This window comes from Panthera onca, chromosome D1 (assembly GCF_046562875.1).
Source record: "Panthera onca isolate mPanOnc1 chromosome D1, mPanOnc1 haplotype 2, whole genome shotgun sequence".
Lineage (NCBI taxonomy): Eukaryota > Metazoa > Chordata > Mammalia > Carnivora > Felidae > Panthera > Panthera onca.
In genome coordinates this window covers 49,196,653-49,223,397 of record NC_138348.1, presented here as the reverse complement: position 1 = coordinate 49,223,397, position 26,745 = coordinate 49,196,653, and the positions used below count along the sequence as shown (strand labels likewise).

General features: G+C 40.5%; 1 protein-coding gene and 1 pseudogene across 6 annotated transcripts in view; both read right to left on the bottom strand.

Moving 5' to 3' along the window:
• DENND5A (DENN domain containing 5A) overlaps positions 1 to 16,829 on the bottom strand; it is a 118,991-nt gene extending 102,162 nt beyond the window's left edge. For 2 of the 6 annotated variants that reach the window (XM_078433190.2, XM_078433192.2), the window contains exon 1: positions 16,351 to 16,829. In XM_078433190.2, the coding sequence (XP_078289316.1) occupies positions 16,351 to 16,465 (115 nt within the window). In that variant the 5' untranslated portion in view covers positions 16,466 to 16,829. The remainder of the gene's footprint in view (positions 1 to 16,350) is intronic. The other 4 variants (XM_078433191.2, XM_078433195.2, XM_078433194.2 and 1 more) reach the window with 3 other exon arrangements.
• Positions 16,830 to 23,154: 6,325 nt separating this feature from the next.
• On the bottom strand, positions 23,155 to 25,552 carry LOC132660627 (ATP synthase peripheral stalk subunit F6, mitochondrial pseudogene; annotated as a pseudogene).
• Positions 25,553 to 26,745: the final 1,193 nt, after the last annotated feature.

Here is a 26,745-nt window from a genome sequence, read left to right as displayed (position 1 = left end):
CCTCTGTCTCCCTCTCTTTCTGTCTCTCCCCTACTTGTGCATGCACTCTCTCTCAAAAATAAATAAACATTTAAAAAAATAATAAAACATATAAAGAATTGATCCATTAGATCAATAAGAAAAAAAAAAAAAAAGACCGCCTGAAAGAAAAATGGCCAAAGACGGATACTTCTAAAAAGAGGGAATACAAATAAATGTCTGATAGGGCACCTGCCTGGTTCAGTCAGTAGAACATAAGACTCTTGATCTCAGGATTGTGAGTTCAAGCCCCACAATGGGCATGAAGCCTACTTTAAAAAAACAAAAAACAAATGTCTGATAAACTTTTGAGAGGTGCTCAGCTTTAATAGTCATCCAGGAAATGCAAATTTAAGTAATGCAATACCACTACACAACCACCAGAATGGCTAAAATAAAAAGGAAGGAAAATACCAAGTATTGATGAGAACAGGGAGCAACTTACTGCACTGCAGGAGAGATTGTAAAGTGGTACAACCACTGTGGAAAACAGTATGGCAGTACATGTACTTACTAAAGCTGAACATATACCTATGACCCAACAATTTCACTCCTAGGTAAACATGCAAAAGAACAAAGGGAATGTTCACAAAAAAGCCACATACAGCAATGTTCATAATATAACACTATTGTAATACTCAAAATCTAGAAACTACCCACAGTGTCATCAACAGTAGAACTGAGAGATAAAGTGTGATACAGGTACATAATGGAAAACTATACAGCAGTAAGAATCTAAAACTACTTACAACAATATGAATGAATCTCTCAAACATAATGTGCAAAAGAATCCAAACACAAAATAGCACAGCTTTGGATTACATTTATATAAATTACAGACAGGCAAAACTAATCAATCCTGTTAGAAGTCACGTTACCCTTGGTAGGTGAAAGAGCAAATACTGACTGACAAGGGCACAGGAAGGATTTTGGGGTACTGGAAACACAGGTATGATCTGTTTGTGAAAATACATCACAGTGTGCACTTTGATATGTGCACTTTACTGCATTATATATTGATTTCAATAACATTCTGACAGATTTGAGTTTGAATCCCAGTCTTTCCATCTGTTAGCTGAATAGTCTTACGTAAGTTATTTAACCATATTGTGCATCAGTGTCCTCACATATAAAATGGGAATAACAGGGGCGCCTGGGTGGCTCAGTCGGTTAAGCGTCCAACTTCGGCTCAGGTCATGATCTCACAGTAGGTTCGAGCCCTGCATTGGGCTCTGCACTGACAGCTCAGAGCCTGGAGCCTACTTCCGATTCTGTGTCTCCCTCTCTCTCTGCCCCTCCCCCACTCGCACTCTGTCTCTGTCTCTTGAAAATAAATAAATGTTTAAAAAAATTTTTTAATGGGAATAACAGAACTTACCACATGTGGTTGCTAATAGGCCCAAATGAGATAATGTATGTAGTACTATTACCCTATCTCCACTTTGCATCCATGTCAAAATTATATAGAAAGTTAATGGGGCACCTGGGTGGCTCAGTCGGTTAAGCCTCCGACTTCAGCTCAGGTCACGATCTCACGGTCCGTGAGTTCGAGACCCACATCGGGCTCTGGGCTGATGGCTCAGAGCCTGGAGCCTGCTTCCGATTCTGTGTCTCCCTCTCTCTCTGCCCCTCCCCTGTTCATGCTCTGTCTCTCTCTGTCTCAAAAATAAATAAACGTTAAAAAAAAAAAATTAAAAAAAAAAAAAAAAAAAGAAAGTTAAGTGATGCAAGGGTGCCTGGGTGACTCAGCTAAGTGTCCAACTCTTTCTCGATTTCAGCTCAGGTCATGATCTCACAAGTTCATGGGATCTCACAGTTTATGGGATTGAGCATACTGGGCTCAGTGCTGACAGCACAGAACCTGCTTGGGATTCTCTCTCTGTTCCTCTCTCATTCACGCTCTCTCCCCCTCTCTCTCTCTCAAAATAAATACATAAACTTTTTTTTTTTAAAAAGAGCAATAAGATACTCAAGATCTGTATAAAGTAATACAGTGTAAAATTATTTATAAAAAGTATAAATCACCCAAGTGCCAAATAATCATTAAAAATTCTAGTTTATAGAGTGTATTACGCTAAGCAAAATAAGTCAGTCAGAGAAAGACAAATACATGATTTCACTCATATGTGGAATTTAAGAAACAAAACTGATGAACTGAGGGGGAAAGGTAAGCAAAAATAAGATAAAAAAAGAGGGAGACAAGCCACAAGAGACTCTTAAATACAGAGAACAAACTGAGTGTTGCTGGTCGGGTGTTGGGTGGGGGTAAGGGCTAAATGGGAGATGGCACTAAGGAGGGCACTTGTTGGAATGAGCACTGGGTGTTATGTGTAAATGACAAATTACTAAATTATATTCCCGAAATCATTATTATACTATTTTAACTAACTTGGATTTAAATTAAAAACAAATTCTACAGTTCACCCGTACTTTGGAATTAAATAACATTTAAAATCGTATATATGAAGAATATTTAATGGCATGAGAATATTTTTATTTTTTTATTTTTATTTAAAAAGAAAATTTTTTTTTAACGTTTATTTATTTTTGAGACAGAGAGAGACAGAGTGTGAACAGGGGAGGGGCAGAGAGAGAGGGAGACACAGAATCTGAAACAGGCTCCAGGCTCTGAGCTGTCAGCACAGAGCCTGACGCGGAGCTCGAACTCACAGACCGTGAGATCATGACCTGAGCCGAAGTCGGACGCTTAACCGACTGAGCCACCCAGGCACCCCGAGAACATTTTTAATTAAGACATTTTTAATCACCATGGGAAAATTATGGACATATAATTCAAAAGGCAGTATATACACAATTGCACTTCTCTTACGACCCCAATTTATAAATACATACTAGTGTACATATATATTTTTCACTGCAAGCATTTTTCAAGTTTTGATTTATTTCCTGACAAAATATTCCTAATACACAGTTTCCACAAATGAATGAAAAAAAGATAATCAACACAATGGAAATATGAACAAAAGACCTGAACAGGTAATTCCTAGAATATACAAAGGTACATGAAATATATGAAAAGATGCTCAGCCTCACAAATAATTACATTCAGATTAAAACAAGATATTTTCCTCCTAGCAGAATGGAAACATTTTAGAAAAACCAGAACATTTTATTACAGATGTAGAGAAACTGGAATCTTAAAAAGTGGCGGTGAGAGATCGCGAGTGGGGAAAGGGCAGAGAGAGGAGACAGAGAATCCCAAACAGGCTCCACTCACTGTAAGCACAGAGCCCGATGTGGGGCTGGATCTAACTGTGAGATCATGATCTGAGCCGAAACCAAGTGTCAGATCCTTAACTGACTCCTGGTGAGCCCTGCTTCTCTCTCTCTCTCTCCCTCCCTCTCTCTCTATCTCTCTCTCTCTCTCTCCCTCCCTCTCTCTCCCTCTGCCCCTCGTAGGGTTCTCTTTCTCTCTGCCCCTTGCTCACTTGTGCCCTCTCTCTCAAAAATAATTAATTAATTAAATTTGAAATATTCCATAGATTTATATATTGATGTAGGAAATTCCCCAACACAGGGCTTGAACTCACAACCCAGAGATCAAGGTCTGAGCTGAGATCAAGAGTCAGAGGCTTAACCAACTGAACCACCCAGATGTTCCTGACGTGGGATATTTTAAGATGTTATTTATAAATACATTACATGTTATAATTTGAAATAAATACCCTTTTTACTTCAGTTTGTCTGAATGAGTTTCTGCTCTTTAGAATTAACTCTTCACTGGGATCAATAAAATTTCAAGAGAATACTTCATATTGAGAAATAACTCATGACAACATTAATTAAAAAAAATCAAAACACAAAATTTTACATTTCACTTTATCACAATATGTAAAAGTATATATACATACACCCACACATAGTAAAAACTAGAAAGAATTGATCTGGGTGATGGTTATACACATGCATACACATATAAAAATATATCAAGCTATATACTTAGGATCTGTGTTTAAGTTATACTGCAATAAAAATGTTTAAAACTAGAAGGAACTACATAAAGACATCAAAATACTAACAGCTTAAATCTGGATAGAAGAATTATGAGTCACTTATTTCTATACCTTTCTAAAATTTTTAAATTCCCTATAAGAAATATGTATTTTAAACTCAGTTTTATTTTTAGATAGACAAAAATACCATGATCTTCAAACATGTTTTTTCTAACCCTCAGATTCTATAATTTATGTACAGGTCCACAAGTGTTTTTGCACAAATGAATAAATCAGAGACCATGTTTTTTTTCGGGGTCACACCAGAGCTAAGCCCTCGGTAGTAAATTTTGCAAGATATAAACGACAAAGCTAGAGAACAGAACTTGTTCACTCTCCAGAGCCCCAAGGACACACCACAATCTGCTTCTCTCTTAAGGAACTGACCTTTTCTGCAGTTAAGTGGTTTACATTCCTGACTCCTCAGAAGACTGTTAGCTCAAAGACAGCAATTGTATCTCACAGCTATGAAAACAAGTGTCCCATCACTAAGTTGGTCTTTCAGTAAGAGAAAGGTTTGTGGTAGCGGACTTTGGAGACAGGGAAAAAACAGGCTTCCAATTCTTGCTATATAATTCTTGCACATTATTTAAATTCTCTGCACTTTACGTCCCAAATCTATAAAATGGGGATAATGCCCTCTCACACCTGGCATTGAAGTGTACTCAATAAACAATAGATACTTATTAATTTAATTATCATCTATTATAACAAGGATGAAATGCTACTCTAACCTCACTTTCTTCCTGTGTTCCCTATGACCTACAGTGTCCTTGTCAGTGGGATGGCAGGCTAAGACTAGCACAAACGTAGATAGAACAAAGCTAACTGGTCCTTATGGAAACTGACTCAATGACCTTGGCCTCATTAAATGCACCACACTCATAACCAACTGAGCTAAGCAGCCCACAGAACTGGATCAGCAGACCAACAATCCTTCACAAAACACTAAATACCTTCCTAAAAGATAAAACCGTAAGTGCTTAAATACTACTTTCCACACAATAGAAATGCTGGGGAAAGAATGTGTTTCATATAGATGTTGTGAAAAAATTGGGCTAGGAGGGGCACCTGGGTGGCTGTTATTTAAGTGTCTGATTTCGGCTCAGGTCACGATCTTATGATTCCTGGGTTCGAGCCCCACACGGGGCTCTGTACTGACGGTTTGGAGCCTGCTTGGGGTTCTCTCTCTCTCCCTCTCTCTCTCTCTCTCTGCCCCTCTCCCACTCATGCTTTTTTCTCTCTCTCAAAATAAATAAGTAAACTTTAAAAAAATGGCCTAGGAGAAGAATATTAAACAACTCTAACAATGAAGGGATTAAATACTATTTGGACATATAGAACTTCAGAGTTAGCAAATTTAATGGATGTCAGTTTAGCAGTTGATATTTCTAGATATTTGTTTTGGTTTTCCCCAACAAGAGATTGTGATCCTAAGTCAAAAGAACTGGTTAAACAAATTAAAACCAGATTCATTTAAAAAAAAAAAAAAAAATCAGGTTCATCTTAACTATTATAAAATTTAGCTTAAAAAAATTTTTTTAATGTTTATTTGTTTTTTGAGAGAGAGACAGTGCAAGCAGAGGAAGGGCAGAGAGAGAGGAAGACACAGAACCAAAAGCAAGTTCCAGGCTCTAAGCTGTCAACGAAGACTCACATGGGGCTCGAACCACGAACCATGAGATCATGACCTAAGCTGAAGTCAGACACTTAACCAACTGAGCCACCCAAGTGCCCCTAAAATTCAGCTTTATAAATTAAAATTTATAAAACAATGGGAATGCAGTACAAAATGTCTCTTCCATCACCATCTTACTGCTACACCTGACTTTGGCCCTGGACTTTTTGAGTATGGGAAAACAATCAATACTATTCCTCTCTTCTACTGACCTCCACATTTCTTCACTTACTCAGCACTTAGAAAAGTTGTGGAAGCTTGGCTTGAATGCTAAAAGTTAAGTCCTATGCTTTATGTCAGGAGAAAAATGGAGAGGCGGCACCTGGTGGTTCAGTCAGCTAAGCATCTGACTTCTACTCAGGTCACAATCTCACGGTTTGTGGGTTCGAGCCCAGCATCAGGCTCTGTGCTGACAGCTCAGAGCCTGAAGCCTGCTTCAGATTCTGTGTCTCCCTCTCTCTCTGCCCCTTCCCTGCTCATGATCACTCTCTCGCTCTCAAAAATCAATAAACATTAAAAAAAAATCTGAATAGGCAGCCTCTATCATTTCATAATTAATAGAGCAAATCTTTTATCAAGCAACTATTATGTATAAGCACTGTCTTCTAAGAAATTTGTCTAGCTGACTCTCAGACAAAAGGAATTTGTAACATAGCTCTGTAATATTTTGTTTTGTTTGTTTATTTGTTTTGTTTATTTTGTTTATTTTTTTAAATTTCTATTTATTTATTTTGAGAGACAGAACACAAGCAGGGGAAGGACAGAGAGAGAGGAAGAATCCCAAGCAGGATCCACACCATCAGTGCAGAGTCTGACATGGGGCTTGAACTCACAAACTATAAGATCATGACCTGAGCCAAAAGCAAAAGTCTGACGCTTAACCAATTGAGCCACCCCAGTGCCCCAATATAACATTGTTCTGTAATGTTTTTTTATAATGACCTATAGTTTTTAGAATCAGCAAAAAAAAAATAAGAAGAAATTTTTTAATGGTCATTGCCAAATAAAGACTTTGGGAAAAACAAGAAGAGACACCTAACTCACCTAAAATAAAATCTCTAGTTTCCTTCAACAATCTAACAATAATATCTATCTTCACAACTAGGCTAAAACAGGGTTGGGGGGCCATTATTTTAAAAGTACAAAAGCAAAAAGAGGAAAAGGGCATCAGAGACAACACAATGGGGAAAAGAACCAAATCCTTTGACATTCCTGGAAAGTAATTCTAAAGTATGATAATAAAAATGCATGTAATTTGTTATAAATTGGTTTTATTCACTTATGTTATAAATCATGGCTTATGATTATTATTTCTAAATCATCTCCTCATCTCTTCCTGCCTTTAAGAATTCTGAAACTTTCTTTGTTGTATCCCATCATACTCTTTCATTATACAGAATATGATAAACTGGGGCATGTAGGTGGCTCAGTTGGTTAAGTGTCCAACTCTTGGTTTTAGCTCAGGTCATGATCTCACGGTTCATGGGTTTGAGCCCCGCATCGGGCTATGCCCTGGCAGCACGGAGCCTGCTTGGGATTCTCTCTCTCCCTCTCTCTCTGCCCCTCCTCCACCCATGCTGTGTCTGTTTCTCTCAAAATAAATAAACTTAAAAAAAAAGCAGGGTGGGGGGGCACTTGGGTGGCTCAGTCAGTTAAACATCAGACTTTGGCTTAGGTCATGATCTCACAGTTCATGGGTTCGAGCCCGGCATCAGGCTCTGTGCTGACAGCTCAGAGCCTGGAGCCTGCTTCAGATTCTGTGTCTCCCTCTCTCTGCCTTTCCCATGCTCTCACTCTCTCTCTCAAAAACAAAATAAACAATATAAATAAATAAAGAATGAATGAATGAATGAATGTGGTAAACCAAAAGTCACAGCCAGCACACAAACTACAACCACAAAATATACAAACTACAGCCTCTACTGAGGGATTTCTGTGGCTAACAGATGCAAACCTTTTTTTTTTTTTTTTTCAAAGAAAAGAAACCTCAGACAAAGAAGCATTAAACATCCTGAAATAGCCACACGAAAAAAGGGAGCTTCTTAGAAATAAAGCCTTGGTAACTACTTGATCTATGAAAAACATTTTCAGAACTGATTAAGAGTGGGGTAGACTTGAAAAAATATATATATAACAACCAGCCTTAACTACAATTCAGAAAATGAGTGACCTGATTCTTCTTCTGACAGAGCTCCTCTACTGCAGTGTGGGCTGGGGACTGAATTAAAGAGGCCAAATCATATAAAACTCTTGCTATTCAATGATTAAGCCATTGCTTCAGTTTTCCCAAATCTATGACTCAAAACAATAATCTCATCAATGGTGTGACAGGAGACAGAAGACCTGGATTCTAATAGTTCTTTCCAACTTGTTGGGTAACAATGGACCAAAATTTTTTTTTCGAGTGGCGCTGAAAAAATTAAAAAACTACTTAAAAGTACACTGCAAAACTATGAAGTCACTTGCAAATATTAATCATTACCATCTGCCACAAGTGGTGGCTAGACTATCTCTGATTTCTAGCTCTGACTTTTTAAATTCTATGACCAATATTAATGAATGCATGCTCATTTTTTAGTGTGTTGTGCCAACTAGAAATAGTTTAGAAGTCAAGGAATCCCACACTCACAGAGGAATGAAGCTTAACAAGAGGAACCTCCAAAGACCTTCTCCCTATTGAGGCCTCTCAGCACTCCATGAAACTCTATTTTAGACTAACTCAGCTAGCGGTCCCTGGTGGCTCAGTTGGTTAAGCATCCAACTCTTGGTTTTGGCTCAGGTCAAAATGTCAGTTCATGAACTCAAGCCCTATATCAGGCTCTGCACTGGTGGTGTGGAACCTGCTTGGGATTCTCTCCCTCTCCTTCTCCCTCTCCCCCTCCCCTGCTTGCTCTATCTCTCTCAAAATAAATAAATAAACTTAAAAAAAAAAAAAATAGACTAACCCAGTTAGTTCAGCCCATACAGTAGATAACAAACAGATGGCCTAGCAAAAGTCTGACCCGACTTACCCATCACACTAATGAACAAAAAAATATTACTAACCTGGCTCTCTTTAATAGGAAACTATGACAGATTCCATGGATCACCATCAAGCAAATATCTTAAGTATAATATCTGAGAAACCTGATAATCTAAACTATACCTATACCTGTTTCCATCTTACTTCATGGAGTCATATCTGAACCTCTGGGAGCATACTGAAAATGGCTTGAGTGCTGGCATATGCTCTCATTTTCTACCATAATAAGACTCTGTCACTCCTAAATTTACAGTTCAGGACTCCATATACTCCAAACTAAAATCAGTCATCACAGAACATCTGGAACACAGACATATGTCCAATATCTGCCTCACTTAGTAACTTTTGAGAACTAGGGGCACCTGGGTGGCTCAGTCAGTTGAGCATCCAACTTCAGCTGAGGTCATGATCTCACAGTTCGTGGGTTTGAGCCCAAGTCAGTCTCTGTGCTGACAACTGGGAGCCTGGAGCCTGCTGCACATTCTGTGTCTCCCTCTCTCTCTGTCCCTTCCCCACTCATGCTGTCTCTCTCTCAAAAATAAACAAACATTAAAAAAATTTTTTTAGTTAACTTTTGAGAACTCAGCTTAAAATCTAACAATAAAAGCCTATGTGTAAGCACTAAATTCCCTAAGAAGTTACCAGCTTCTAAAAAGTAAGTCTTTCACTCTTTTGCTGGATCCTATGCCATATCCAGCAGGTTCCCTCATGTGTACCTAGGTTTCTGAGAGACTTGTAAGACCTCTTGACAGTAATTCATATCCAGGGATAGCAACAGGGAATTAAGGAGCCAAGTCCAAGAATTCCGTCTGCCAGAGTCAGCCAGAAAACAAGCTTACAAAAGACATAAAACTGGAAATGGGTGTTGCCAAAGGACGCCTTAGGCAAAGAAAACTATTTCTAATCTAGGAAGGAAGAAAGGACCAAGCAGAGTCTAAGAGAATTTGGTTTAAGCACCAAACACTGTGACTCAGGATTTCCTTCTAAGAAGAGAAGAGTAAGGCTTTAATGCCATTCAAGCAAAATCCACTTACTTTCAGTGTGATCCTCCACACCTGAGGGAGTGCAAAGTGAGGTTCTGTTTAAAAATATACAGTCTTGGGGCACCTGGGTGGCTCAGTCGGTTGAGCCTCCGACTTTGGCTCAGGTCATGATCTCGCGGTTTGTTGAGTTCGAGCCCCGCGTCGGGCTCTGTGCTGACAGCTCGGAGCCTGGAGCCTGTTTCAGATTCTGTGTCTCCCTCTCTCTCTGACCCTCCCTGCTCATGCTCTGTCTCTCTCTCTCTCTGTCAAAGATAAATAAACATTTAAAAAAATTAAAAGAAAAATATACAGTCTCTACAACTAAATTTAGCATGTAATTTTAAACTGCCTTGGACTGCTCTGCTTTCTGTGTGTTGGTCTCTTCTCTTCACCTCTCCTTTATTCTACTTTAAAAAAGGAAATACATGACTAACTTAGGAAATCTCTTGTTATAGCAACCTTGACCTCTGTAAGTTATCAAAGATGCCTAAGGTAAGCTATCAGGATTTGAGTTTTGCTTCAGTTAGGAGTCTGGGATTCAGAGCAGAGAACCCTTTATACAATGACCATAAGAGAATCTGCACAGAATTGACAGACTGGTAGAGGAAAATAAAAATAAAATAAAAATTAGTTTGAGGCACCTGGGTGGCTCAATCGGTTAGGCTTCTGACTTCGGCTCAGGTCATGATCTCATGGTTCGTGAGTCCCACAATGGGCTCTGTGCTGACAGCTCAGAGCCTAGAACCTGCTTTGGATTCTATGTCTCCCTCTCTTTCTGCCTCTCCCCTGCTCACGCTCTGTCTCTCTTTCCTTCAAAAATAAATAAACCTTAAAAAAAAAAACTCGGGGCTGCCTGGGTGGCTCAGTCGGTTGAGCATCTGACTTCGGCTCAGGTCATGATCTCACAGCTCGAGAGTTCAAGCCCGTGTCGGGCTCTGTGCTGTCAGCTCAGAGCCTGGAGCCTGCTTCAGATTCTGTGTCTCCCTCTCTGTCTGCTCCTGACCCACTCATATTCTGTCTCTGTCTCTCTCAAAAATAAACATTAAAAATAAATAAATAAATAAATAAATACATACATACATACATACCTCTGGATGGTTTTTAAATAAATAAATAAATAAGTAAGTAAAAATTAAAAAAATAAAAAATAAATAACTCGTATTGGCTCTCTGTTTGAACCTGGCTCATCAAACTTTTTACAGCCACTTCATCTCTGGAAAGAAATAGCCTTTTTTTTTTTTTTTTTTTTTTTTTTAATATAAGATATCCTTCTTAGCCAGCATGCATATGTAAATCAAAACTACAATGAGGTATCTTCACACCCACCAGGATGCCCATAATCAAAAATAAAGATAATAAGTGTTGGTGAAGACATGGAGAAAGTAGAATCTTCATACACTGCTAGTGGGAATGTAAACTGGTATAGTTGGTCTGGAAAACAGTCTGGCAATTTCTCAAAAGGTTAAACAGATGCCATATGACCCAACAATGCCACTCACAGGTATATACCCAAGAGAAATGCAAATATATGTCCACACAAAAACAAGTACACAAATGTGGGGCACTTGGATGGCTTAGTTGGTAGAGCATATAACTCTTGATCTCAGAGTTGCGAGTTCAAGCCCCACACTGGGTGTGGGCCCTACTGAAATTAATTAATTAAAAAAAAATTTATACAAATGTTCACAGCATTATTCATAGTGATCAAAAACTATAAACAACTCAAATGCCCATCAACTGATGGATAAATAAAACATGGTATATTCATACAGCAGGATATTATTCAGCCATAAAAAGAAATAACATACCAATACATGCTACAACATGGATTAACCTTAAAAATGTACTAAATGAAAAAAGCCAGTCACAGAAGACCATATATGACTTCATTTATATGAAATGCCCAGAATAGGCAAATCTATAGATACCAAAAGTAGATTAGTGGTTGGCTAGGACTGAGAGAGAGTTGGAAGGAAATGGGGAGTGACTGTTAATGGGTATGGGCCTTGGGTGGGGAGGAGCACCAGTGATAAATAACTGACTACATTCATGATTGAGCAACTCTGTGAATATACTAAAAAATTACTCAATTATATATATATATATATTTTTTTTAAGTTTAAGTAATCTCTACATCCAACATGAAGCTCAAACTCCCGACCCAGAGATGAAGAGCTGCATGCACTTCCAACTGAGCCAGCCAGGGATCCCTCAGTTGTACACTTTAAATAAGTGAATTATGTGGTAGATGAATTATATCTCAATGAAGTTGTTTATATATATGTTAAGGAGAGAGAACATATGCATACAAGTGATAAAACAAAACAAATGGAGCAAAATGTTAATCAGTGAATCTGGAAAAAGGATATGTTGAGATCTTTCTACTATTCATGTGAATGTTCAGTGTGAAATTATATGAAAAGAAAAAGCTAAAAAAAATAAGATATCTCTCATGAGAATCACACACAGTATTCTTTCTTAACATAAAACAGAAACCAGGGCACCTGGGTGGCTCAGTCGGTTGAGCGTCTGACTTCAGCTCAGGTCATGATCTCGTGGTCTGTGAGTTCGAGCCCTACATCAGGCTCTGTGCTGACAGCTCAGAGCCTGGAGCCTGCTTCGGATTCTGTGTCTCCCTCTCTCTCTGCCCCTACCCCACTCATGCTCTGTCTCTCTCTCTCTCTCTGTCAAAAATAAATAAACATTAAAAAAAAAAAAAGAAACAGAAACCTGTACTAGAAAAACTGACATAATGTCTGCTCCTGCCCCTGCCAAACAAATATTTTACTTGTCTTTTTATTTGTCCCCTCTACTCAATGGATTGCTTCAAAGCATCACTCAAGTAGCAGAAAAGAAGAATGAAACGTGGCAAGGGAGAAAAATATTCTTTCTCAGGTCCTCAGTTTCTTCATCTGTAAAATCATAAGGTTATATAATCTCTTGAAGAGTGCTTCCATGTTTGACATGCCATGATTCTTAATGTTCTAAATTCATTGCTCAATATGGTTAAGGAGGAGTATGATCTCACCAGGCCTCTGACCTTCCTAGTCAGTAAACATTTTTTCCTCTCTTCAAACGGTGACATTAAGAGATGATTTCAGTGTATTCTCAGTGTTCTAAATAGGCTCATACAGGATACTGGCCAGTCTCATTTCTATATTCCCAAGCCCTTCTCAATTCTTGGCAAAGTCCTTTGCTCAGAGCCTGGGACAACTGGAGTAGTGGATGCAAGAACCAAGAAAACTTACATCTCAACGCTGGGCACAGGTAGTTCAGAGGAACTTAAAAAAGGTAAAAAACAGGTCGCAAGTATTCTGGAATCTTAATTCTCACTCAGAAACAGGGAAAGTAAACTCAGGAATCCTATCTCATGGTAAGCCTTCTCCTGCAGTCAGTGGTGGTGACTATAAGAAGAAAAGGGAGAAACAAAGATGCCCAGGACACCCATCCATCAAAGGATAAGAGTGGGAATGGACTCTACTGCCATCTGCCTCCCCACTTAGGCTGGGCCAACAGTAATGAAAACGTAGATTGAAAGCAATTCTTACAGATTTGCTTATCTATCCGACAAGCTCAAAAAGCCAACAAGCAGATACTATTTCCTAAAGTTGGCTAGACTTAGGATTCATTCATTGATTACCTTCCTCTCTTCACAACCCAAAATACTTCCTCAACTAACCAGAAAGAAAACAATTTTCTTACCTTCCTCAGTTCCCTGCACAACAAGTAACTAAATGACTTGCCTAAATACTTAAATCTGCAAAAAAGGGGAAGAGGTGACAGGGAGAGACTCCTATAAAATCCAATGATTTGAGTTTATATTCAACACAGCAAGCTCTATGGTTATTGTTGCAACCAGAGATTGAATCTAAGCTCTCTGCTTATTGTTGCAACCAGAGAATGAATCTTAATCCTTCTCCACAAAACTAAGGAACACTGAATGTCTTTGATTTGCTTGTTCAGGATTCACTTTTTTAAAAGCATAGAAGCTATGTGAGGTATAGAACTTAATTTGCCTGGAGAGAATATAGACTCCTCATACCTCCCTAAAGAACCTGGGTACAGTTCACAATTTACTATAGTTTCACTTACTATGACATCATCAGTTTGGGAGCTATAAGGCTCGCTAAGGAGAGAAAATACACCCTGGAGAGTCTCAATACTGACCTGCATAGAGCTATTTGTATTCTGTTTTATTTTATTCAGATTCCCTCTGGGTAGTCCAGATTCCCCTACCAACTCACCAGAAATGAAATGAAGGAAAAAAGAAATCCTTCAATCAGTGCCTATTCGAACAAAGGCCACCTACTGAATAAATGGTCTTGGCATTCCACTACTGCAACCACATTTAAAAAGACAAATACCCTTCCTTCACACATTTTATACAATTGATCGCCTTTTCTTTATTCTCCCAAGCTTTCACAGGGACATAATTTTAGCTTGCTGAAAAAACAGATAATTAACAGATATTCGCTAAAAGAAAAGTAACGTTTTTGAGGGTCTACTTGATGAGATGCTTTTTATTTACTTTACCTGTTTTATACATGAAGATGCCAGCAGTTACCTAAATTGCCGCTAGTCACCAAGATAGCCAATGTATTGCAGAGGGGGAATGATTAACCGCAAAATCCATGCTCTAACAAATCACTTCCCGGCTTCATTCTTATGCTTTATCATTTGCAAACCATTCTCTTTATTTTCTAAAATCAAGTTTCTATATAATTTAATAGACACTGAAAAGCACAGTATAAAAATAACACTTGTTTATTCCACCACTTTAAAGTTTCTTTCACTGGAGACAACTTTGTTATTTTTATTCTTTCTCAACATGTTTGCGTTTTCTAAAGACCCAGCCAGGCAGAGATGCAGCTTAGTGTAAGGAGCACTGAACCAAAAGTCAGCCAATTAAGTAACAGGATGTAGGCTCTACTGTCCTTCCTGGGGCTCATTTTCCTCTCTGAGGTCCCTCCCCACTCCAACATCATGAACTGAATTCCAACAACTACATCATAAAGTCAAAAATTTAATAAATACGAAACAGAGATGAAAAATTAGCATCTTTATTATAAGAATTTAAAGACCTAAAAGAGTGAACTTGAAACACTAAAGCAACCCCAACAAAAGGCCTAGTATTAACGGCATTACTGCTTCATGATATTCTTTTCCATCTGCTATAAATTTGAGAAAATAATATTTGTTTTGACCTTGATAAAAGTCATCAATTTATCATGTTTTTTAAAAGATGATCTATTTTTGTCACTTGAAGTATGCACCTAATTTTTTTTTTTTTTTCATAAGAAACATAGAAATTTTTCTGGTGACAAAAATAAACAAACGGGTGCCTGGGTGGCTCAGTCAGTTGAGCCTCCAACGTTGGCTCAGGTCATGATCTCACTGTTGGTGAGTTCGAGCCCCTCATCAGGCTCTGTGCTCACAGCTCAGAACCTGGAGCCTGCTTCAGATTCTGTGTCTTCCTCTCTCTCTGCCCCTCCCCCGCTCGTGTTCTGTCTCTCTCAAAAATAAATAACATAAAAAAAATTTTTTAATTAAAAAAAATTAAAAAATAAACCAACAACCCTGTCCCATTATCTCTGAAACAAAGTAAAATTAGTCAACAGCATAATCTCAGGAAACTTAAGTGAATACATCATGACAGAGCACTGGAAAGGGGGTATCCCCTCTCAAGTCAGGATGACAACAACAAACCTCCACTCACATGACACCTACAAACTGGACACTCCAGACAAAAACTTTTTCAAAACTGTTGCAATTCAAAGGCTCCAATGACAGTGCAGTGGAATTCATGGGGATTTTACAATTATGACATTCTTCTGCAATTCTTACCAAATCTGATCTGGGCCCCATCTTCGCTCCCCTACCACTTCCTCTTTGAAAGATGACTTGAGAAGCCTAACGACCCAACCCAGACTCTCCCACTAGGTTGCTGCGCTTTTATTCACAAATGACACTGATCTCATAAAAGGCCACCAATTACTTTTCATAAAAAGAGGCACAGCCTCGGGGTAGAGGACCTTCTAGAACTAAGAGAGTTCTTACCCTTCTTCGTGTGGCTCAACTTCACTTCATGGCTCAACTTTACTTCATGTCCTATCAAACAGGGGGCCCATCCCAGGGCTGGTTTTGAGGAACTGGCTTCTTGGGAAGGGGCCAGAAAAACTCACCAAGTTTCTGTTTTGCTCTCCTTGGTTTTTTTAAAAGTCTGGGTAGAACTTACTTGCACTAATCGTGAAATACCTTCTTCCCTCACCTAACGGGTGTTCGAGAACAAGCTTACCTTTATCTTGTACTAAGTCACTCTACCTTCACCAGACAGATCACACAACGCTTCCCTCTCCTCCTCGTCCCCTACTACAGGACAACGCGCAGAGAAGCAGAGGGGCCGTTCGGACACCTCGCGGCTCAAAGCCTCTAACCTCGCTTCCCCACCTCCAGCCCGATGCCCCCTTCCTCCGCGCCAGCCGTGGGTCCTGCGGACCGGCCCTCGCCCAGATCCCGGGACAAAGCGGGGAGGTTTCCTCGAGGGTCCCGGGCCGCAGTGGGCGCAGGGAGGCAGCACGGGGCTCCGCGCGCACTCACCCGACAGCTCGTCCGGCTCCAGCCCGGTCTCGGTGTCCAGCCCGCAGATGACAAAGTAGTCGGCGAAACGACTGGGCGCCGAGCCCCCTCCGCCGCCGCCGCCGCCGCCGCTCATGGCGCCGGGGCCGAGCCGGGCCGGGCCGTGCGGAGTGCGGAGCCCCCGCACCAGGGCGCCCGCCCGTCCGCCCTCAGGCTGCCCCTCCCGCCGCCGCCGCTACCGCGGCTCGGGCCTCCGCCCCCGGCCCTGGCCCGGTCCCCGCGGCCGCCGCGGCTGCCGTGACGGGTCAGGGGGGCACCGGGCCGCCCCGCGCCGCATCCTGGACGCCTTCCTCTCTGCGCCGCCGCCGCTGCCGCCCGCCGAGAGCTCCGCGACCCGAGCGAGCTTGGAGAAGGGCGGAAAGCGCTGAGGAGAGAGCCCCCACCGCGACCCCCTCCCGCCGCGCCTGCGCAGGCGCCGTCGGGGAGGGGGGCGGGAGCCTGGCGGAAAGGATGACGTGATGCTCTTCGGGCCCGGAGGGCGGCAGCTTCCCAGGCGGCAGCCGCAGCGCCGCCGGCCACTGCCGGGTCGCCGGCAACCGCTACCTTCTACAGGCTGCGACTCCTTTTGAGAGGATAAGGAGGTGAGGGATGAGTGGGCGCATCCTGCAGAGCCGAGAGCCTGGCCCACGTTCTGTCCCCCCACCTCTTCCTCCTACTTGGCGGTCCAGACGTCTCCTCCTTAACCGGCCCTGTCACAGGAATGGGGTCGCAAGACTGAGCTCAACACCCCACCTGGTCCCATCTCCAGACTAGACCTAGACCCCAGATAGCGTCTTCTCCCTGCCCCTGCTCCCTGGCTTCCGTGCCCTGCCCTTTCCTCGGGCAGGAGAGCTGAAGATGCCCCCTCTTGGTGGAGATGGATCAGCCAGTCCAGTATTTACCCTTGTTTTACAAATGGGGAAAACTAAGGCTCAGAAAGAAGCAAAGACTTCCCCCCAACTTTATATAGAGTCTAAGAGACAAAACCCGGACTAGAATCCTGGGCTCGCTGCCAGCTCCCAACTCCCTCACCCACCACCTCATCCAGGCCTTTTCCCATGCACCAGGCTGTTCTCATCTCTCTCCTAGGGCCTCCAGAGGCCCCAGCCACTTAGGAGCTCCCTTTCTACTTATGAGAAATCTCAGATCCATCTCTGAGCTGGTCCTCCTGAGAAAAAGTGGGGGATGAGGAGGAGAGAAACTTGCTTCTTGCTCCTTGTCTTGGGACCCTCTGATTTGGTTCCCGTAGAAGGTAGGCAGGAAACTGGAGATCAGAAGCCAGGAAGGTAATATAGTATCTTGGTTACCACCATGGGCTCTAGAAACAGAATGCTCAGATTTGAATCCTGACTTTGTCATTTACTATGTGACCTTGGGCACTCTCCAGGTGCCAGCCATCATGTTTTTGTGAAGATTACATAAGATAAATGTGCAAACAGGTAAAATGGTCATAATAGTGCCTGGAACATGAAAAGCACTCCATAATTATTATAAATTATTATTATTCCAGCAAAAGGTTTGATCTGGCAGGCTGCTACTAAGAACTCTGGAAGGCAGCTGGTTTCCCCAAGGACTAACCCTGGGCTCTCTCCTGGGTTCTCTCCTGGGTACTTCTCTCAAGCATTGGTTGCCTTGGGGAGGGTGGCCTGGAGGTCACAACCAACATCACTGGGAACCATAGCACCTGCCCCTCCCTGTATGTAACCTGGCTGAACTGAGGGGACAAAAAGTGGGGAGGAGAAAGTAGCTTCACAAAGTTTATTCAGGATGATATGAATAATCCTCCCCCATCCTGTATGTTGGAGACACAGACAGTAGAGGGGGATTAGGGAGCTAAATAATTACAAGGCATCTGGGCATCTCCCCAGGTTGGGAGATGGTCAGGGAAGGTTTCCAGAAGGAGGTATAATGTGACCTGAGTTCCAGAGGATCAAAAGGAACTTCTCAGGTAAAAAGGGAGAGAAAGAAGATGTTTCAGGAAGCATGGGCAACAACAGGGAGTGACAGATTAAAATGGTACATTCAGGCAACAGCAAGTAATTCATTTTAATGGGAAATGGAGAATTAAAGGGGGATGAAACCAGGGAAAGAGAAGAGGGACAGAGCAGGAAAGTCTTCAAATGCCAGGCTAGAGAATTTACTCTGTGAAGTGTGTGTGAGGAATGGTAACTTAGAGGAATTTAAGCTGAAGAATGACAAGATCTGACTGACATCTTAAAATGATTACTGAGGGTGATATGGAAAAAGACTTGAAAAAAAGCTTAAATGTCCTCAGTTTAAAAGTCCAGAGACTTTTGGGGCTCCTGGATGGTTCAGTTGGTTAGGAGTTGGTGAGTTGGTCAGTTTGAGCCCCGCGTCAAGCTCTGTGCTGACAGTTCAGAGCCTGGAGCCTGCTTCGGATTCTGTGTCTCCCTCTCTCTCTGCCCCTTCCCAGCTTGCGTGCTCTCTCTAGTCCAGAGACTTTTTATCCAATGCATCCAAGACAATCAGGTGCTGGGAGATCTCTCACACCAAGTCAACTCATAAAACACAAATTCGAAACAAAACCCCAACTGTATTAATTTGCCTTGGGAAATGTAACTGCTCAGAGGCCCAGAATACTCAATTGTAAAGTGATCTCCTTCCCAATAGGAAATATGTTTGGCAGAGTGATTGCTTCTATTGAGAGTCAGAGAGAAAACAAAGCTGGATGTTCTTTAGATTTAGTGTTTAAATCCCCACTCCTGCTTTTACTAGCTGTGTGAACTGAGGCACATCAATTAACCTCTCTGGAGTAAGAATAATCATTCTTAACTTTTTCACAAGATTGATTTGAAGATTATTAAATTAATTTTTAAAAATCAATGAAAAAAGGAATTTCAGATATCTGGGACATAATACATTCTTAATAAGTAGCATTCCAGGGCACCCATTTCATAATGAAGGACATTAGAGAGAGCAAGTGAACATGTAAGGGAAGGTAATTCCAGGAAAGGGCAGGAGGCAGAAGTGTGCCTGGAGTGTTCAAGGAGCTATAAGAAGCCTAAGGTGGCTGGGAAGGGTTGGGGTGGGAAGAGCGGTAGAAGATGGTAAAAGTTGTGGAGTTACCTTGTAGCTCAAAAAATCATGTTTCCCCTTAACACAGTGTGTGGCATTGTCCCTAGGAAACAACTGTCTGCTCATGGCAACATTTCCCAGTCCCACTTGCATCTAGATGTGGCCATGTGACTAGTTCTTACCAATGGAATATGTGCAGGAATTTATGTGTGTCACTGCTGGGTCAGTGTATTTAAGAAGTAAATGAGGCTTCAGTCTCTCTTGTAGGCTTTTCACCAGCTAGAAGAATTCTGAGGTTCTAAGGAAAGGTGAAACAGAAGACAGAAGGAGCCTAGATCTCTGAATCAAGCATGTAGAGGAAAGGCTCCAGAACAAAAATCAACTTGAGATGTATTAAGAAGTTATAAATGTCATGAACAAAAGTTTAAATCTTCTAAAGATAATATTAACAAATACATTTCTAACCTCTGGGTAGGGACTTTGTAAACAAGTTACAGAAAGCACTATCCATAATATAAAAGATTGAGGGGCACCTGGGTGGCTCAGTCAGTTGAGTATCTGACTCCTGATTTCTACTCAGGTCATGATCCCAGGGTTGTGGGATCGAGCCCCTTGTTGGGCTCTGCACTGAGCATGGAGACTGCTTGTGATTCTCTCTCTCCCTCTGCCCCTCTCCCCTACTCACGTTCTCTCCAAATAAATAAACTTTATATATATCTCCAAGGCACTGTTTTAAGCACTTTATGTATATTAACTCTGCCTAGAACTTGTCCCTGAACTCAAGATTTGTATATCTAACTGACTTCTAAACATCTCAGTTTGGAGGTCTAAAAGGCATTTCATATTCCAAATTGTATTTCTGATTTGTCTCCATGATGCTGCCCCTTCCACACTCTTTCCCCATATAAGCAAATGGAAACCCCATTCTTTCAGCTCATGCAAAAACCTTACACTCATTCTTGATTTCTCTCTCTCTCTCTCTCTCTCTCTCCACACACACATTAGAAAGTTCTCTTAGTTACAGAAAATAATGATTAAAGCATAGCACAATGCTTTCTAACTTATAATCCCTTTAAAATTGTCTGGCTCAGAAAATTATAAAAGGAAACTGAAAAAAGAACAGCTACTGAAAGTGTGAAACATTCTGGTTATATGAAATCCAAAAAATTACTAAGCATATTTCAAAAATACTTTGGAACTTTATAAGTTACCTCTACTTTTAATGAATGTTGCTAGATAATGATATCAATAGTGGAAAAACTGGGAAATAAAAACAAATTCACATTGAATAAAACACAATGATATATACAATGAATGTAATAAATCCCTCATTTTAATATAAAAAATATACCATTTTTATTAATAAATCAGTTCTTTTTGCTTGATATATATCTATTTAATAATTTATTTTTTTAGGTAAGTTCTGTGCCCAATATGGGGCTTGAACTCATGACCCCAAAATCAGAGTCACATGCTCTACTGACTGAACTAGCCAGGCACACCTCAACAAGTATTTTAAACTAGTTTGAAGGGTGGGAATGCAAGCTGGTGCAGCCACTCTGGAGAACAGTATGGAGGTTCCTCAAAAAACTAAAAACAGAACTACCCTACGACCCAGCAATTGCACTACTAGGCATTTATCCAAGGGATACAGGTGTGCTGTTTCGAAGGGACACATGTACCCGCATGTTTATAGCAGCACTATCAACAATAGCCAAAGTATGGAAAGATAGATGGATATTGGTTAAAGAAGATGTGATATATATATATATGTGTGTATATACACACACACACATATATATATATATATATATATATATATATATATATATATGCACAATGGAGTACTACTCGGCAATCAAAAAGAAGGAAATCTTGCCATTTGCAACTACGTGGATGGAACTGGAGGGTATTATGCTAAGTGAAATTAGTCAGTCAGAGAAAGACAAAAATCATATGATTTCACTCATATGAGGACTTTAAGAGACAAAACAGATGAACATAGGGAAGGGAAATAAAAATAATGTAAAAACAGGGAGGGGGACAAAACAGAAGAGACTCATAAATATGGAGAACAAACTGAGGGTTACTGGAGGGGTTGTGGGAGGGGGGACAGGCTAAATGGGTAAGGAGAATTAAGGAATCTACTCCTGAAATCATTGTTTCACTATATGCTAACTAATTTGGATGTAATTAAAAAATAAAAAAATACTTTAAAAAATTTTCTAAAAGTAAAAAATTTTTAAAAAAGAGAATTCCTGCAAAAAAAAAAAAAACAGTTTGAAGGGACACCAAATTATTTACCTTTTTATTACTCCCTTGAATGTTGGCTCTGCCCTGAAGGAATGTAGGAACAGCAGGGCCGTACCTTGTGAGCCTGTAGCCTGAAAAAGCAATAGCAAAGTAAAGGGGAAGGAGGATATGATCACAACAGATCAGCCCAACAGCAGAGCCAAACCCTGCTTTGAAGGATGGAATGAGGTCATTGGTGTATCTTGGATCATATATATGATGGATCATATTTAGATAGATAGAGAGATAAGTAAATATATATATCATAGTATGTAGCAACAAAAACAAAACCAATGTGTAACAATCCAAATATCCAGCTATAGGGGACAAGTCAAAGAAACTACAGTTTGTGCAAAAAATTGAAGTATTTTCTAAAACAAAAAAATAAAAAGAAGGAAAGATAAAAAAAGGAGACACATTGTGTACTGATGTGGAAAAATATCCAAGATACACTGTTAATGTAAAAAGCAAGTGCAAAACAGTGTGTATAATAGCTAAAATGTGAAAGCAACCCAAATGTCCATCCATGAATGAATGGCTAGCTGAAATGTAGTATATATACACAATGGAATATTTTTCAGCCTTAAAAAGAAGGAAAAGAAGACACATGCTACAACATGGATGAACTTTGAGGACATTACACTAGATGAAATAAGCCTGTCACAAAAAGACAAATACTATATGATTCTACTTACTTGAGTTACCTAGACTAGTCAAAATCCTAGGGACTTGAAAGTAGAATGGTGGTTGCCAGGGGAGAGAAGAATGAGTGAGAAGTCATTATTGAATGGGTATAGAGTTCCCATTTTGCAAGATGAAAAGAGTTTTAGAGATGGACGGTGGTGATGGTTACACATTATAAATGTACTTAATACCACTGAACTGTACACTTAAACATTATTAATATGGTAAATTTTATGTTACGTACATTTATTTTGCCACAAATTTTTAAATCGAGAAAAATCCCACATTTGGAAAAATAATGGAATTTCAAGGTAACTCATCTTTATTTAGTTAGTTGTTCTGAACTTACTTCCTGGACACTAGTTTTTAAAAATGAAAAAGTAAGTGTGCCTGGGTGGCTCAGTCAGTTGAGCATCTGACTTCAGCTCAGGTCATGATCTCGCAGCTCATGGGTTTGAGCCCTGTGTCGGGCTCTGTGCTGACAGCTCGGAGCCTGGGGCCTGCTTCAGATTCTGTGTCTCCCCTCTCTCTCTGACCCTTACACACTCGCGTTTATTTTTGAGAGAGAAAGAGAGACAGAGTATGAGCAGGGTAAGGGCAGGGAGAGTGGGAGACATAGAATCCAAAGCAGGCTCCAGGCCCTAAGCTGTCAGCACAGAGCCCAATGGGGGGGCTCAAACCCCTGAACCACCAAGATCATGACCTGAGCCGAAGTTGGATGCTTAACCGACTGAGCCACCCAGGCGCCCCATCAGAGAATTTTTTTTTTAATGTAGAGAAAATAAACTCATGTATTGAAAGACAGCTTTTTATTTCTTTTTGACAGTTGAGAAATACATATTTATTCTGATACTTCTGACCAGTTGTGCAACTAATCTAGGACAAATTACCAAATAAATTTTACATTATTTCTTCAGGACTGGAGTTTTTCAATGGCTTCAGATTTGGGATCTTCAAATGTGAAGTTAGGGAATGTATTCATGTCTGCTTTACCATACATTTGGTTAAGTTTTGAAAAACTCCCTCTCCGGCTCTTGCTGGTACTCTGGGCCAATATCAACACGTCCTCCAGATGCCTGTGCTTAGTTCTGTATTCTCTAATCCTATCGATGAAAAGTTTCTGTACAGGATCAAGTTCCTTAGTAAATGCTGCTGCTATAATACCAATGTTCCTCCTCAAATGGACTGAGACTGTGAACCTAATGACCGAGGAAAACCTGAAGAGCCTCTGCTATGGACAGGAAACTTCTCGGAGGAGGTCTGCGACCAGAAGGCTCTAGGTGAGACAGACGAAAGACAGCTCTTACTAGAACTGAAAATTCTGTCAATAATTGAAAATTACCTTACAGACACTTATGCTAAGATAGCACTTCTTAGTTGATGTGAAAGGGATCAGTTTCCTGATTTATAAATTTTACCACTAGGATTTTTGGTGCAATAAATATTGATATTATAATATATTCCTATAATAATATGGGTCTCTGAAATCAGACTCTCCACGTTCAAATCTCAACTTTACCATTTATAAAATCTGTAATTTTAGGTAAATTTTTAACCCCTCTATGCCTCGATTGCCTCATCTGTAAAATAGAGATATTACTGGCTTACATGTTTGCTGCATTAATTAAATGAGATGAAACATGTAAGAAAAAGAAGGGTGTATAATATGTTAGTGTCTGTGTAAAAAAGAGAAAATAAAAGAACTATGTACTTTCTTTCTTGTATACACATAATACTATTTTTGGAAAAATAAGACATTATTGAAGTTGGTTACTCCTAGGGAAGGAAACTGAATGGCTGGGATAAGAAATAGAAGGGAAACGTTTCATCTTATATTGTTTTGTACTTTTTGAGTTTTAAACCATTTTAATGTATCATCTCTTCAAAAATAAATAATATTAAAACTTTTTAAATGCCATCCCCTTTCTCCGGTCTCTCCTACTCACACAAGATTAATGTGCCATCCATGTAACTCTGGTCATGCTAAATTGCTAGTAGGATACTAACTCTTTCTAGTGTGACCGTTAAGGCTCTCTTTGATCCAGGCTCAACCCACCCATCCTATTATTCTTCCAAGAATCTCCCTTCACACCATCTATATCTCTAGTCAAGCCTTACTGTTCACTATTTTCCAAGCGGCCACCCTCCTTGGGACCAAAGTGTCCATTACCCATCCCCCCTCAGAATTTGGAAAGTCCAAAGTGAACCACATGTTTATAGCTCCTGCCCTGCACCTCCTTTCCCATCTCATTTTCTCTGATTTGTGTCAGCAAACATGTATAAAACCTTCTCCCTGACCCTCCCTGATAACACCCCTAGCAGTTCAGGCTTTAGAACAGGGCCCTGCTGCTCCAACTCAGACTTGTAATTCCAAAAGGAAAAGCTATGTGGGTCCAAAAATCACTGGGTCAATGGTCTTTGTCCACAAAAAACTCAGGGAACAGGGGCATCCCCACCTTCTCCTTCTAAGCTAGGCCTGTCCTGGGCCCAAAGGGAAAAGCAAGTTGTGGGACACTGTGCCAGGCAAATATGAGTACCCTCTGCTGGCCTGACATACTAGATAGGCAAGAAGGTTGGGACAACCTCCCTAACCTTTTCATCTATACATTCTTGCTTTGGTTCTATGTAGAACCTCTGAAAAGGAGGTAGGGCCAATGTTGGATTCTAAGCTAATACCAGATTAATTGTCCTCCTTCACTTATTGACCCCATTCAGGGCTGAGCTCATGCCCTGCCTCTTCTAAGGGTCTTCCACTGAGAACTCCCAGAGCCCTCCCCATCTCACCAAACAGGGCCTTGATACCAGCTACTCAGTTTCCTTCCCCCAAAGCAATCAATGTTCACAATGCTTTGTTTATCCTTCCAGAAATAGTCTATGGCCTATACTAGCAGGGGCACTTCCTCTAGCAAGACCGGAATTAACTTGACTCCACCCAAGTAGAACCTGCCCATTCCCCAGCTCACAGCTGAGGAGTATTCAAGAAAGATCAGCTGATGAACCCACAGGTGCTCAAAATGCTCTCCAATGCTCAGAGAAGAGTTCACCATGTGCAAAATTCACCATGTGCACCATCTTATTGATGATCCAGAGAAATGTAAGCTTTACAATATGGGCTTTCTTAAGACTAGAGACACAAATTCAGCTAGATATAGACTGATACCCTCACAGCCATCTCTGGCAGCCAGCTGCTTCTGCACAGTGATCCACGTCTACAAAAGAAGTCACACAGGCTTTACTTTCCCATGCCCTATTGTCCCACCAGCCCCCAATATCTCATTCATAATGAGCATCAGGCTCGTTCTGTCTCTCAATGACACAAACTCCCTGAATTGGTTGAAAATTAGAAATCACCCTTTAGCTACCATAACCTATAGCAAGAGAGAAGCCCCAAGGAAGAGTCAGAATCAAGCAGCATCTGATGTCTTCTGGCATGGGGAAGTATGAAGTTGAGCAACAGGAAGAGCAAATTGCAGATAATGTCCACACATGTTGCAACTTTCCCAGAAGTCGTTCATCAGCACATGCATGTGCATGTCTATGTACATGTCTGAGTTTATATGTCAGTGAACATTTGTGCATAGGGTTGATCATGTATATGTATGTATTTATGTATATTAGAGATATTTTTGTGTATGTGCACATGTAAATAACTGTGTGTTGTGTGTACCTGAGGAGGTTAAGGCAGGGCAGAGTTGCAAAAACAGGTAAGTATAGGGTACCTTTGCCTCTTTACAAACCCAGGAGTGACTCACTGGTGGTCTACTCCTCCCCTCAATCCTCCTAGGTTGAGGACTCTTTTGAGAGTCTGGGTACATGGCCTTATACGTGCTGTTGCCAGCCCTCTCCCTTGGACTGTGAACACAGTGGCCTCGCTATTCCCATCAACTTGAGGGCTAAGAACTTCCTGGGAAAGGCCAGATGGTCTAGTGAGGGAAGTGAAAGGCCCTTGGACAAGATCCCAAAAGGAAGATATATTTAACTGTGGCTGAACTCTCAAAAATTTCTTTGGGGGTGATGGAATTGTAATACAACTTGATTGTGATGGAGGTTACATAATTGTTTCTATTTGTCATATCTCATGAAAACATACACTAAAAAGGGTTAATTTAACTATATGTAAATGATACCTTAATAAAAAATGGGAAAACACATATAGAATTGATAATTGAATATTTTAGAACTTTTTTCCCAGCTGACTGTTAACAAAAACATACAGTTATACTATCAGTTTTCCAAGTTATATCAATCTGCTTTTAGTGTGACAGAAAAATGATACCAGAATTACTATAGAGAAAACTAATGGTATTTAATTATTGATATGATTAAATTTACAGTAATAATATTGACAGAATTAAAACAGCACAT